The sequence below is a fragment of the Oncorhynchus nerka genome, linkage group LG27 (genome assembly GCF_034236695.1).
Source record: "Oncorhynchus nerka isolate Pitt River linkage group LG27, Oner_Uvic_2.0, whole genome shotgun sequence".
NCBI classification, from domain to species: domain Eukaryota; kingdom Metazoa; phylum Chordata; class Actinopteri; order Salmoniformes; family Salmonidae; genus Oncorhynchus; species Oncorhynchus nerka.
Window position 1 is genome coordinate 72292840 of NC_088422.1, and position 15815 is coordinate 72308654.

At 42.2% G+C, this 15815-nt stretch overlaps 1 protein-coding gene across 2 annotated transcripts in view; it reads left to right on the forward strand.

Annotated features, from left to right (window-relative positions):
* The first annotated feature begins 1008 nt into the window (after nt 1-1008).
* The window catches only part of LOC115112375 (RNA-binding Raly-like protein), a 93388-nt gene continuing 78581 nt past the window's right edge, over nt 1009-15815 (forward strand). Inside the window, exons 1-2 of one of the 2 annotated variants that reach the window (XM_029639398.2) lie at nt 1009-1292; nt 14327-14402. In XM_029639398.2, coding sequence (XP_029495258.1) covers nt 1253-1292; nt 14327-14402 — 116 coding nt within the window. In that variant the 5' untranslated portion in view covers nt 1009-1252. The remainder of the gene's footprint in view (nt 1293-14326; nt 14403-15815) is intronic. The other variant, XM_029639397.2, reaches the window with a different exon arrangement.

The following is a 15815-nucleotide window of genomic DNA, read 5'->3' on the forward strand; positions in this document are numbered from 1 at the left end:
ACAAAAATCTAAATATAATACATTTTCAATTTGGGCTGTGGAAAATGTGTAAAAAGTCAAGGGGTGTGAATACTTTCTGAAGGCATTGTATGAGTGTTTGAAGGTAGGTGTCCACACTGTGGATTTGTCTGATGGGGTCCACTATGCATTGACGTGTTTCTGTTGTTGAGTAAATGACTGGTTAATCAAGTGCAGGGGAACAAACACCAGAGGTCTGCTATACCTGTCTGTAATATCTATCTCCTCACCCTAATCACATTGCACTCGAGGGACACTGCCTGTGTTTATACTGTATGTGTGTGAGCGTGTGTTCAGCGTTTGATTGCGTGCATGTGTGTGTGTGTCTTAGCCTCAGTAGAATGACTCTGTCTTAGATAAGGCTTAATTAATGTTGCTCTCTCCACAACAGGGAGGTGAGTCTCTCCCCCTCCTCTCTCTTTCTCTCCCACCCCATTCCTCTCTCTCTCTATCGCTCCCCCCACTCTCTCTATCGCTTGCTCTCCCTGCCCACCATCTCTGTCTCCCTCCCCCTTTCCCCTCATCCTCAAGTATCTCCACTGTTAACTCATCCAGTTGTCACCCACAACACCCACATTCTCTGTATGACGTGTGTGTGTTTGGTGCATGTGAGTGCCTGTGTATAATGCCATCCTTGTGTGATATGAGGTCAGTGGTGAGCTCCTCTCGTGTTCTCTGTATGTGGCTCTGCGTTGTCCTCAGATTCATGCTCCTCTCTTAGACCCCTGCCCTCCCCTGCCCCCTTCACTCCCTCAGCCCCCGGCTGTGGTTAGAGTTACACTCACTTCACCACACCCACACACACACACACACACACACACACTTCTTGGCCGCTCTCTCTTTGCCTGGGCAGGCTCTATAAACCCTGAGCCCCAGCCAGGCTCCTCTTGCTGTGAAAAAACAATTTACACACTCACACTAACCCCCCCCTGCCTGCTGGAGCTAATGGGCTAACCCAGTGCTTCCTCTGTCCACCCCCGCTGCAGAGGGACAGATGGTACATACTGTTGGTGCTGCTCTAACTGCTCTGTCATTGATTCAGTAGTAACACAGTCCTCAGTCCACAGCCTGCCTGCCTTCAGAGAGAGAGCCAAAGCAGGAAGAAAGAAAGAGAGGACATAAGGAGAGAAGAAAAGAGAGTGATTGTGAGAGAGAGAAGCAGGGAAAGCATCCAGCCATCTGTCTGTCTCCAGTCTGAAAGCCACAGCCGCCCTCTTTGTTTGGCGTCCCTGATATGACCCTGTTTAAAAGTGAGCACCACCGCAGCCCACGATGTGAGTATGCCAGGCAAAAGATACCACTCTATGTGTCTGTGTCTCTATATTTTAGTGTGTATGTACACATCTCCTACTCTCTCTCTCTGCTTATACCTCCCTTCTACCTTATACCTCCTTCCCTATTTTTGTCTCTCCCTGTCTATCCCTTTTTTCACCCCCCTTTTTCTACTTTTCACTCCCCTTTTTTCACATCTCTTTTCTCCTTCCTCCCTACTTTCTCTTGGTTTCTCTCCCACTGCCTCTCTATTCCCTTCCCTATTTCCCCTCTCCTTACTCTATCCCCCTTTCTCTCTCCCTCTGGTATTTCCTCATGCCGACCCTTACGCCTGGCCAGGGATAACCCTGTCTAATGGAACGAGAGACAGAACGAGAGAAGGAGAGAGAGGAGTGAGTGAGGTAGTGAAAGGATCCCGAGTTGAGGTGACAGGAACTCGACTGTTTACTCTCCGAACACAGCTGTGCTTAACCAAGAACTGGAGAGGTGTGTTTGAGAGGACGTGGGCGTGCTATGTATCTGTCATTCATCTGTGTGTGTGTGTGTACGCGGATGCTTGCGAGAGACAGAGATAGCCAGACAGAGACAGCCAGCCAGAGAGGAAGAAAGAGATCACTTATGCATGTCTACATACATGCTACAGTATGTGTGAGCATGGGTGCATGAGATTGAGCTACGACAGAAGTCTGTAACTGTGATAGTGTGCTGGCCAACAGAATGGTGCTGGTTTTGGACTCTCTGAGGCGTCAGGCTGTGTGCTTGACAGGCTCTCCTGCACTGCTACTGTGTGAATCGATCGTAGACCAAAGCAGCTCAGGAGGAAGAATAAGGGCACAGTGTCAGCTCTCTCTCACTGGAGCAGAGAGGACAGAGAGAGAGTCTTCAGGACCGAGGGCTAGAGCTGAAACTTCTACCCAGCTGAGCCTTCACTGGAGTTGTCAATAACTGTGGAGACTGGGATTACATCGGTTCACAGGGAAGATGCTATTTCTATTGCACATCTTAGCCACTGCATGCGTGTATGTGTGTGCATGTGTATGATTCTGGGCCTTGGGGGATGCCACTGTTTCTGGTTAGTGAGCCAACACAGAATGAGGTTAATTTTCACCTTTGACAGAGTAGTTATTAGATCCTGGTATGTCTGTCTGTCTGTATTGCTGTCTTTAACTAGAGTATCGGACTGTCCTGAAAATAACTAGAATATCAGACGGTCCAGAAAAAGAGAGAAAGGGCGAGAAGACATTTATTAAAGGCCCACTGCAGTCAAAAACATGATTTGACTAAGTTTTATATATATTACCACACTATGAGGTTGGAATAATACTGTGAAATTGTCAAATATTATGATAATGCCCTTTAAAAAAAAAATACTGCATGTGATGACAGTCCACATTAAAGCACTTTTGTACTTAAGGCCTAGATTCAATCAAATCAAGCACTAACCTGCGATAGCAGATGACCGTATAGCGATGTTTTGGCGGTGTTGGCTGTCAAATCAGTGAGCAGCTGCTCTTGCGATCATTGTCACAAAGCCACACCCGCCCCACTCGAATAAGAAGTTCAGAACAAGAAAGCGTAGGCTATATAGAAATAATTACTCTTAAATTGAAAAATCATAAAACTAGATAATAATGACTTTAAACACAGAATTTGAAATGCACTACTCGACTGAGGGACCTTACTGATAATTGTATATGTGCGGTACAGAGATGTCATTCAAAGATCATGTTAAACACTATTATTGCACAAAGTGAGAGTCCATGCAACTTATTATGTGCCTTGTTAAGCACATTTTTACTCCTGAACTTTATTTAGGCTTGCCATAACCAGTGGTATAAAGTACTTAAGTAAAAATACTTTAAAGTACCAATTAAGCAGTTTTTGGGTCGTATCTGTCTGTACTTTACTATTAATATTTTTGACAACTTTTACTTTTATTGCACCACATTCCTAAAGATTTTTAAAAACTTTTTACTCCATACATTTTCCCTGGCAATACTAGTTACAATTTGAATGCTTAGCAGGACAGGATGGTCCAATTCACACACTTATCAAGAGAACATCCCTGGCCATCTCTGCTGCCTCTGATCTGACGGACTCACTAAACACAAATCATGTTTGAGTGTTGGAGTATGCCCCTGGCTATCTGTAAATAAAAATTCATAAAAAATCATGTCATCTGTTTTGCTTAATATAAGGAATTTGATACTTAATGATGTTTTAGCAATTACATTTACTATTGATATTTAAGTATATTTAAAACCAAATACTTTTTACTTTTACTCACGTAGTATTTTACTGGATGACTTTCACTTTTACTTGATTTCATTTTCAATTAAGGTACGGTATCTTTACTTTACTTATGACAATTGGGTACTTTTTACACAATTGGCTATAACAAAGGGGTGGAATGCTTATTGACACAAGACATTTCAGCTTTTAATTTTTAATGAATTAGTAAGAACATGTAAAAACATAATTCGACTGACATTATGGGGTATTGTGTGAAGGCCAGTGACAAAAACAAACCTCAATTGAATCCATTTTAAATTCAGGCTGCAACACAACAAGATGTGGAAAAAGTCAAGGAGTGTGAATACTTTCTGAGGGCTCTATATACTCCTATATTCTTCAAGAATCAATGGGTACATATCATTCATTTATACGTCCAAAAATGTATGTTGCAACTACGGATTGCCCCTTTAACAGGCAGTGACCTTTATATAGCAGAACCATGTCGTCCATTTCAATGTGATCCGTTAACCTGTCCCCAGAAATGTTTTCTGTCCACTGTTCCACAAATGTCAAGCAAAATCTTTCCCTTGTCCCGCATTTGGGTTTTTAAGATTTCGTCACCCTAATTCCAACCGGTGGAAACATTGCTACTGCAAGAATTTAAGTAGAATTTGCAGTTTTATATGTGAAAAACAATCAGGCAGCTTGTATCAGTAACAAAGAGCAGAACTACTGGAGTGGCTGAGTTTCACGTATCTGACTCGTGAAAATTTCACACGTGTCCAAAAATAATGTTTTTTTCCCCACATGATTTTTTCATGTGTTGTTTTGTAAGGGCAATAATGCAACTGTCAGGAATGCTGTGATGTACCTCCTCTACTGTCTTTCTAACCTATTCTCTCTCCCTCCCCGTCATGCTGCTTTGTTAGGCCTATTGTTATGACAGTGATGTTGGTGGTTGCTCAGCTTGTGATATCGTCAGTAAGAACCCTGTCAGCAGACTCTGATCTGAGATCAAATGGACCAGGACTGCTGTCAGAGAAAGCAGATGGGAGTGATCCAGGAAGTCAGATCTGAGAACAGCACGATGGTAGAGACTTTGCATTGTGTGTCAGCATGATGTGAACAGGCAGGTGGGCTGTGCTTTAACAGTCTCGTTTGACAAACTACCCACTCTGCCACTGCAGAATGCCAGCCTCGTGTATGTGTGATAGGCGATGCCACTTGCCAAAAACACACAGGGCTCCACGCTGTGCAGGATCCCCCACAATTCATCTGTTCCTGGAGCGCACAAAACTGCCAAAATGTCACTCCACTCTCTACACAGTTCAGGGCTCTCATTACATCATCTTTTCCACATTGGGGCTTGACTCCCAGTTTAAGAGGTCACAGCATTTGCCTGAGTAAAAAACGAATAAAAAACCAATCCTAATTCCAAGTAGGATGTTTTTGCTTATGCATAGCCTCCCTCTTCCAGGTAATGTGATTAAGCTGGCTTTAGATATGAGCATTTACCATAGCTGGTGGTGAGGCAGAGTAGAGGTCGGTGGGAGAGGCAGGAACCAACAGTCAGTCAGAACACGGCAGTAGGGATTATGGATTTATAATCCTGTGGTTATGATTACAACTCATTTCATGTGACCTTGGTTTTGGTCACACTGACAGACAGTCACTGGCTGCAGCCACTTGTTTGATGACGCATCTCTGTTTCAATTTACTGGTTTCGTGGTTGATGAGATTCTATACCGAGTCCTCCACCCTTTCTGGCCTCTTTGTCATCATGTTCACAGACTTAAACACAGAGATTGTGGAGATAAACTCATGAACAAGGGATAATCAGAATCGAGGTCCATGCATTGTTCATTTTGTCAGATTAGGAACTGAATTAGGATTTGTGTGATTTCCATGTTACATCAATAGTGGGGTTGAAAGAGTGGAGTTAGTGTTTCTTACAATAGTTCATTCCTACCCCTGCTGTTGTACTGTGATCAGAATTAAATAGAAAAATATGCATAGAACATCTTGTCGATGACTGTTTGTTTTTTACTGTAGGCCCGTGTTCATGTTATAAAGTACAATCTGTGTAGGCTTGAAAAATCTCAGGAACTTTCCCCAAATTCCCAGGTTTTTTAGAAATCCTGGGTGGAAGTTTCCGAAATTTCTGCTCATTCTCTCCTGATTTCAGAAATCTTTCAAATGGAATTTCTGAAAACCCCCGGAATTTTGGGAAAGTTAGCGTAATTTTGCAACCCTACACGTGTTTGTGTGTCCATCCCACATCCTGACTCTGGGTTGACTAATCTGCTCAGGGTGCCTGGCCAACTAATGTGTGCACTGGCTGCACTGTGGTGACTGTCCAATAGCCTCATCCATGTACTGTATGTGTATGTGACCACTTTGAGTCTGTTAGTATCCTCCCTGGTTTTTCCTTAATAGACTCTCAATCTGTGTCCGCTGTGCAGGTGGGTTCTCTGTTAACAAACCCCTCAACACAAAATGCTCTTCCACCCCCATAGTGCTAATGCCCCCTCTGGAAGCCTGCCATTTAGACAACAACAACAGAACACGTACCAAAAATGGTCACTCTTGTCACTCTAGTCCTGTTCTATCCCCAGCAGACATTAAAAGCTTTGTGGTAGTGTTTTTAGATGTTGTTAGTGTTGAGAGGCATCCTGGAATGTGTTTGGATTGAGATCACAGTGGGAAAGCTAATTGCATTGTGTTGCTTTTGTTTCCTTTCATCTCTCCGTGATTATTGTTGTTCCTTGAAACCAATTGAGTTTTATTGTCACATTGCATTTGACTCTGTTACAGGCCATTTGTATATAGTACATGTTCTCATCGTAGCATTGGTGAGGGCAAAATTACTCACATTTGACAAGCACACTTTGCATAACACCATCGTAGGTTGCCATCAGCTGAAAACATTGCAATGTCCGTTCTTACAAAATCAATAAAGATACAAAATATCTGAATAGCTAAATGCAGAGCAGGAAGTGAGAAGGCGGTCAGGGGCAACTTTTACCTTCAACAGGAAAAGTAAAAAAATCATTGTAGAATGTATTTTAAGAGATCTGTTTTTTCTACAGTGAAAATATTACAACAGCCACAAGGCTATTGAGAACCAAAGCAGCCATGACCGCAGTTGTTTAACATAGCAGTCAATCTATTTCCTGTAGTCTCAAAATTATGAAACATTTTGTTTTATGTAATACATTTTTACGTAAAAAAAGATTTCTACTTCAAATGGAGCATACTTTGTTAAACTGCAGTGGGTAGTCTTAAACAAATCTACGTTGAAACAAAAGTATACACCTCACACAGATGGTAACACACCTGTACCATGTCAGATAAAACGTTTAAATGAACTACATTTTGAGTTTGCATCCCAATATTAGACTTTATATGCATCACAGAAACCTTTTTGATATAGAAACACAGGATTTTTGGTGTTCTTTTTTATCATGTTTATTAATGATGGATTTATGAAAAATATGAATAATATTCCACCCATGAAGCCGCTAGAGGGCCATTTGGACATTTGACTGCAGGAATGGGAAATAATGTCATTCAAATAAGTTGACTCACCCACATAAGTACACCTGGATGCACATACATTTTAAAGACATCCTCCAGAAATGTAGGAACATTTACTGTTGAAAAGTGATATCCCTAGAATAAAAATAAAGTAAAGTGCAGACACAAAAGGGTAAAACATTATGTTTTGAGTAAAATTGTGTTTTTATAGACACAACTGTAAACTTCAAGTAGAACATTCAATGAGTTGGTCTGATGGGAACCTGTGATGTCATCGGCTTCCCCCTTGCTTGAGCATCTCCAATCCAAAGTTAAATCTAGAATTTACTTCCTATTTTGCATCAAAGCCTCCTTCACTCAGGCTGCCAAACATACCCTCGTAAAACTGACTATCCTACCGATCCTTGACTTCGGCGATGTCACTTACAAAATAGCCTCCAACACTCTACTCAGCAAATTGGATGAATTCTATTTTTGTCTCATCAGACCACATGACCTTCTCCCATTCCTCCTCTGGATCATTCAGATGGTCATTGGCAAACTTCAGACGGGCCTGGACATGCGCTGGCTTGAGCAGGGGGACCTTGCGTGCGCTGCAGGATTTTAATCCATGACGGCGTAGTGTGTTACTAATGATTTTCTTTGAGACTGTGGTCCCAGCTCTCTTCAGGTCATTGACCAGGTTCTGCTGTGTAGTTCTGGGCTAATCCCTCACCTTCCTCATGATCATGATGCCCCACGAGGTGAGATCTTGCATGGAGCCCCAGACCGAGGGTGATTGACCGTCATCTTGAACTTCTTCCATTTTCTAATAATTGCGCCAACAGTTGTTGCCTTCTCACCAAGCTGCTTGCCTATTGTCCTGTAGCCCATCCCAGCCTTGTGCAGGTCTACAATTTTAGCCCGGATGTCCTTACACAGCTCTCTGGTCTTGGCCATTGTGGAGAGGTTGGAGTCTGTTTGATTGAGTGTGTGGGCAGGTGTCTTTTATACAGGTAACGAGTGCAAACAGGTGCAGTTAATACAGGTAATGAGTGGAGAACAGGAGGGCTTCTTAAAGAAAAACTAACAGGTCTGTGAGAGCCGGAATTCTAATTCTAACTGGTTGGTAGGTGATCAAATACTTATGTCATGCAATAAAATGCAAATTAATTACTTAAAAATCATACAATGTGATTTTCTGAATTTTTGTTTTAGATTCCATCTCTCACAGTTGAAGTGCACCTATGATAAAAATTACAGACCTCTACATGCTTTGTAAGTAGGAAAACCTGCAAAATCAGCAGTGTATCAAATACTTGTTCTCCCCACTGTAGAACACTCCAGTGTAAATTGCTAAATTGTAATTACTTCTCCACTATTGGCCTATTTATTGCCTATTGTGTTATTGACTGTACGTTTGTTTATCCCATGTGTAACTCTGTGTTGTTGTTTTTGTCGTTTTTGCTTTGATTTATCTTGACCAGGTCACAGTTGATAATGAGAACTTGTTCTTAACTGGCCAACCTAGTTAAATAAAGGTGAAATAAAATAAATTAAAATAGGAAAAATAGAGGAGCAGAAGAGAACAAAAGAGGAAAGGCCTACCCCACCACTGAAATGTCAATACTTACCTGGACCACCTATTGAGATGTGCCTTTTGTTTTGTAAACAGTGGCGTGTATAAAAAATTACCAAGAAAAAATAAATAAATAATGTATCTTTCATCTCTCTGTGTTTCATCATTTCGTGTAGGCTATCTATCTGATGCTGTCTGGTCCAAACAAATATGACATTGTTTCCCCCCGTAGCATTGAAGGCAGGCATCTGGCCTCCCTTGACAAAAATAGTATACAAGATTTGCCAATCCGCATTGAGCTGTACTGAGTGAGCTTAACTGTGAATGGTCCTGGCGCACCAAAAAAAAAGTGTCAAGGAAAGCCATCCCTCCTATCAAATCCCATTGAAATTAATTGACAGAAAAACTTGAATTGTTGCATCTTGTTGTGTTGTTGTCTTCCGGTGGCTAGCCAGCTAGCTAAAATTGGCCCTTTCCTAAATTAGCCATGGATAGAGATCGGGATTTGGACTTGTGGTTTTAATTAATTCTCCATATTGGGCTAATGATTATAACAGTGATTCTGATCCAACCATTAATTCATACATAGTTGTGCCCCTGGCCTGAGAGAATGGAAGTTCAATATGTAGCTAGATGTAGAAGGCTAAAGTTAACTTTTTTTAAATTTTATTTTACTAGGCAAATCAGTTAAGAACAAATTCTTATTTTCAAATTCTTATTTTCAATGACAGCCTAGGAACAGTGGGTTAACTGCCTGTTCAGGGGAAGAATAACAGATTTGTACCTTGTCAGCTCAGGGGTTTGAACTTGCAACCTTCTGGTTACTAGTCCAACACTCTAACCACTAGGCTACCGCCGCCCCATTGCCCATAAATGGAAGTTAGGCTAGCGAGCAAGCATTGTAGCCAGGTAGCCTAGGACAACAACAAATAAAAGCATGTACTGTATGACAGTCATAGACCGTTTCGTCAACATGAAAGAGAGGAGGATGGCATTGGCGTTTCTCTAGAAGTAGGGTGAGTCAACATGTTTCTCTACTTGCACAAACGCACACACACACGCACAGAAATCAGAACCATGGACAGCCACATCATATTTAGCTTATGCTGATTGGACATAATTATTTTTGGTATCTTTTTGTTGTCACTGTATTAGACTAAGCAGAGGTGATTTGATGATGTTGAAATGTTGAAGTTGAAATGGTGCTGGAATAGTGGAGGCAGTTCCTGTTTTTCTTGCGACCTGCGATAGCTCTCGATTGTTCTAAATCAGTAGTTGTTTAGTGGTCCGAAAACGTCAGAAACATTGACTTGCTTGACCATGCTGTAGCTCTGTTACTGTACATGCAATATGCTTTGTGGACTTCACTGGACAGAGGTTGCTATCCGGTTTTGTGAAAAAAGAAAGGTGTGGTTGAATTTATTCTGCCACTGTGTCTTCTTATTGTCTCGGCCTTTAGGCCTATATATCACAGTCGCAAGGCATATTAATTAACAGGTTATGGGGGTAGGGAGGGGCTTGGCTTCCCTAGTTATTTTACTCAGGCACCGCTACGGGTTGTAATCAGGTGATAAATGAGGTGAAAAGCAGACTGGAGTGCCACTTTAAAACATGGTTTTCATTGTTTAGGCTAATAGCTATGGCTTCTATCTGAGCACATGGCATGTGGTAATTGTCTGTAATTCACACCTCCCGTGTCGATGGCGATTATTAGCACAACACTCCCCCAAACATCCCTTTGTTCAATGAGCAATTTGAAGCCTTTTGCACTTAAGTCGGCAATGTCATTTTTGGTGGACAACTGTAACACCTTTTTTAACCCAGCGTGAACTGGCAGGAATTCACCATTTGTTGATGCAATTTTCCGACTTGGCAGCGGAACGCACCCAGATAGTGCTCCCACTGATTAGCAGCTCTTGATGAGTGACAGTTGGTCTCGCTTGGACGGGGGCGCATGCAGTGTGGTCTGCTGTAGATGGGTCAGGAGTGGGGAAGACTTTTGCTGCATTTACACAGGTAGCCCAATTCTGATCCCCCCCCCCCCTAATTGCTCTCTGGACAAATCAGATCAGCTCTGAAAAAGATCTGATATGAGAATATCTGATGTGACCAATTAGCAGAAAAAAATATCAGAACTGCCTGTGTAAGCACAGCCTTTTTGGTATTTTTGAGATGGCTGAGGAGTGGGTAAGATGGTTTTGTTGTCTGTAGATTGGTCAGGGGTGGGGAATATGGTTTGGTAATCTGTTAATGGTTCAGGAGCTGGGAATATAATAATATATGCCATTTTAACATACACTTTTTTTCAAAGCAACTTACACTTACAGTAAGTCTAGTTATGCGTGCATTCACCCATCTCAGAGCCTGTCTCATTCTCCCAGCTCAGAGCCTGTCTCATTCCCCCAGCTCAGAGTCTGCCTTGTTCACCCATCTTCCCCATTTCGACTACTCTAGGTTTGACTATATGGAACCATGTGGCTTGGGAGCAGTCTTGCCCACTCAAAATGAGAACTTTGAAATGATCAAAAACTATACAGGAGTTTTCTGTAGTGCAGAGTTATGGCGAGATGAGACATTGAGTTGCAACATGTGAAATTGAATGAAAATGTAGCAACATACTGGTGGCTATTTGAACTTATACAACCAGGTTCATGAGGATGATAGGTTTCCTCTTGTCTCCATGTTGGTCTACTGTACTTCAAACCATCTACTCACCAATGGTCAGGTTGCTAATGAGTCGAAAAGTCTCTCAAACAGCCAAACAAAAGAACACATCAACATAAAAGTCAAAATTATTGGCACGCTAATCATGTTGTCCCCTGCAGACATTGAAAGCTTTCTAGTTATGTTTTTTTAGCATTGAGGCATCCTGCTTTGTGTTGAAATGGAGAAGGCAGTAGGGAAATGTAATTGCCTTGAGTTGTAGTGTGTTTACCAAACAGCACATCCCTCCCTCCTGAGGCTGGTCCCCTGTAGAGCAGGATGCATGGGGGGGGGGGGGGGTCTCTCTCTCTCTCTCTCAGCTCAGCTCAGTAAACATAACAAGAGGGACAGTATTCCCCCAACCGTGTTGTAGTCACTACTGAAGCCTGTAGGTTTAACGTTATAGTGATGCAGCTAACCTGCGATATCATCTCAATGCTACTAATGGCTTATTCTAAATTCATTTTGATAGGGTATACAGTGCCTTGCAAAAGTATTCATCCCTCTTGGCATTTTTCCTATTTTGTTGTATTACAACCTGTAATTTAAATGTATTTTTATTTGGATTTCATGTAATGGACATACACAAAATAGTCTAAATTGGTTAAGTGAAATTAATATTTTTTTTCAAACAATTTTTAAAAATAAAACAGAAAAGGGGTGTGTGCATATGTATTCACCCCCTTTGCTATGAAGCCCCTAAATAAGATCTGGTGCAAAGCTCCAAAGCGGAAATTGGAATGTCTGTCCACAGGACCACTTTAAGCTGTAAATTCCACAGAGCTGGGCTTTACGGAACAGTGGCCAGAAAAAAAGCCATTGCTTAAAGAAAAAAATAAGCAAACACATTTGGTGTTCGCCAAAAGGCATGTGGGAGACACCCCAAACATATGGAAGAAGGTACTTTGGTCAGATGAGACTACAATTTAGCTTTTCGGCCATCAAGGAAAACACTATGTCTGGCGCAAACCCAACAATTTGCATCACCCCGAGAACATCATCCACAGTGAAGCATAGTGGTGGCAGCATCATGCTGTGGGGATGTTTTTCATCGGCAGTGACTGGGAAACTTGTCAGAATTGAAGGGATGATGGATGGCGCTAAATACAGGGAAATTCTTGAAGGAAACCTGTTTGTCTTCCAGAGATTTGAGACTGGGACGGAGGTTCACCTTCCAGCAGGACAATGACCCTAAACATACTGCTAAAGCAACACTCAAGTGGTTTAAGGGGAAACATTTAAATGTCTTGGAATGGCTTAGTCAATTCCCAGACCTCAATCCAATTGAGAATCTGTGGTATGACTTAAAGATTGCTGTACACCAGCGGAACCCATCCAACTTGAAGGAGCTGGCTAGATGTGGCTAGATGTGCTGGCTAGATGTGGCTAGATGTGCCAAGCTTATAGAGACATACCCCAAGAGACTTGCTGCTGCAATTTCTGAAAAATGTGGCTCTACAAAGTATTGGCTTTGGGGGGGTGAATAGTTATGCATGCTCAAGTTTTCATTTTCTTGTCTTATTTCCTGGTTGTTTCACAATAAAAAACTTTGAGCATCTTCAAAGTGGTAGGCATGTTGTGTAAATCAATTGATACAACCCCCCCCCAAATCCATTTTAATTCCAGTTTGAAAGGCAATAAAATATGAAAAATGACAAGGGGGTGAATACTTTCGCAAGCCACTGTAGCTGTGGGCTTGGGGGGTGGTTTCAAATGCTCTTCTAAATGTCTCTTCAGAAAACATGAAATTGTTAGAAATTACATTCACTAAGGCATATTCCTACCAGCAGTGTGTATACTTTGCTTGTTTGTGCATACTGTATCTGTCTGTAGGTGGTTGTTGACCCATGTGTGCCACTGGATGTGGACAGGAGGCAGCGGACGGCGGGGTGCGTTGTCAAAACACTGCAGACTGAGAGCCCATACATTTCCCTGTGACAGACGGAGGGCAATTAGGCAGCACAGCTCCGCTTATCAGGCATGCTGTCACTGTGGGAGGCTAGGCTGGCCATGGGCCTGAGCTCCAGAGTACTGCCACTCTGCCAGCCTGACCCACCCTGCCAACCCCAGCAGGGAGAGCCCGAGCCGGGCCATGCTGTGGAGACCTAGGTCACACCCAGACCCTGGAGGACAGGCAAATTAGCTTGGTCAGGATTTAAAAAGGGGAGGGCAAACCTACACAAAGGCACACACATACAGCATATGTTTTACTATCCTTGTGGGGACCTAAAATGTACTTTCATTTAAAATCCTTACCCCAAACCTAACCCTAACTCCTAACCCTAAACCTAACCCCTACCCGTAATTCTAACCCTAATTGTAATCCTAACCCTAAATCTAAAATAGCCTGTGTCCTCATGGGGACCTGAGAATTTTCCTTGTTTTGCTATAATAATACAAGCCCACCACACACACAAAGATGCACACTCCCCCATTACATCTCTCTCTCTGCAGCCGGCTCAGTCACGCTCTAGTCCCCTCTCCCATCTGTCCATGTTAGAATGGCCTCTCTTCTCTGAACCACCATCCCCTCTCACACGCCATGAAGGGAGAGGTGCTCTGGCATGTGCAATAATCAAGATGGCTCCAGTATAATTGAGCCGTGGGGACGGTGTGTGAATGTTGTGTGTGTGTGTGTGTGCGCAAATATGTGTGCAAGTCGGAATGACCAGTGCCATGTGTCTCAACGCCAGTGAGCTAATGTGCTGTGACAAGAGTCTCTTGATGTACAGACATGTGTGTTTCTGATGCTGGTTGGCGCCAACAGAGACACAGTTAGTGTCAGTGTGTAGCTAAACAGCCTGGGTGACAGTATGTTTCTGCCAACCACTGTCGTTTTCATGCCACATGACGACAACAACAAAAGTCAATTGCTAGAGTAGAAACAGAAAATATATGGTTGGTTAAAGCAGAAACAGCCTGGTATTCGTAGTGCTGGAGCGAGTTATGCCATACTGTGCCATGCCTTTTCACACCTGACTATGGTTGTGTTGTTCTTTACAGACATTAGCATGAGTGGAGAGCTGAAGTCCAGCCGTTCCAGGACCAGCAGCAAGAGACCCAGCAGCAATCCATACGGGTGAGTCTCATATCAGTTTATACACGTTCACATCACTTTAAACTGCTAACCTGCGTGTCACACACACACACACTCTTCTCTCTGTTATGTGTGCCCTACAGCAGCACCCCTGTTGCCGTGGCAAATATCCCACCTCGTGATGGGTTGTGGGTATTGAAATAAGGTTGTTGCTGGGTGTGTTTCCCCCTGCTGAGAAATGGGGATAAACCAGAGAAACACACACACACACACACACACATTTTTTATACTATATAATCATTTATACCATGGCATTGTTGAATACTCGTTTCTGATTGGCTTGAAGGACATTCTAGAGCGTGCATTATTTCCATATAAAGCACAGTATATTTGCACGGTAGAATTCAATGGCTTTAGTTCAATCTTATATGTTCTATGTTTGAAAGCAAAAGTCGCATTGAAAACATTATTGGCATTGTTAATTTTGATTTTCCCAATAGCAAGCTAGAACTGATGGTTTTGTTGTAGCAGAATTTGGGGTGAGCTGTTGTAACTTCTCAAGGAACATTTTCTGTTTTGAACTGTGATGTTATGCCTTGCGTAGACTCCCGTTATGTCGACACCCTAACACAAGGCCATTGTGTTCTGGAACAGTTGCTCTTAGAAAAGATCTGTTGCGTAAACAGTATGATTGTATTATGACCTCTCACTATATAAGGGGCATGAAACCATTTATTCTTTGAGTTGTTCCCTGTGGAATCAGAGATAGATCTCCCATGCAGCTACTTGATTGAAGATATTTCTGTTATACAATTAAATGGTCTCTGCCTTAATCTTTGGATCAAATTTTCTACAACAGTTGAGTTAGCTAAACTAGCAAGTCTGTTTGGTTGGTTACCAAGGCAACTACTGTAGCTATCTAGTAAACTTGCTACCTACTGCAGTGGAGGTTGAACACATTTCTACCTGCAAATTAACACATCTTTAGCAGCACATGTGTTAAACTATAGTCATGGTATAAAAGGGATCATCAATGTGGGGCAAGGTGACCAGATTTCTGAAATTAAAACCGGGGACATTTCCAGTTCGGCGGTCAATATATAATTAAAATATCCAATGTTATTATCTATGAAATAAAAAAGGGGGACAATTCCGGTTTCATGTATTTAGTCTAACAGGCACACTGTGATAGAGAAAACAACTGCTACAGAAACACTACAGACAAGACAGAACAGTCAGATCTGAACAGCCATTCAGTGGTCCTGTAGTCTGGGTAGAATAAGTGCAGAAGAGAACATGAGCAAAATTGAAAAAACAGACAATAGTATATGTGAAATACTTAACAACATAATAAAGAAATAAGATGATGATGAGGTTGGTACCTACATTGTATACTTATTCCAACCTAATCTGTATATTTCTCAGAAGAATGTATCTTCTTCAGGATTGCTCTGT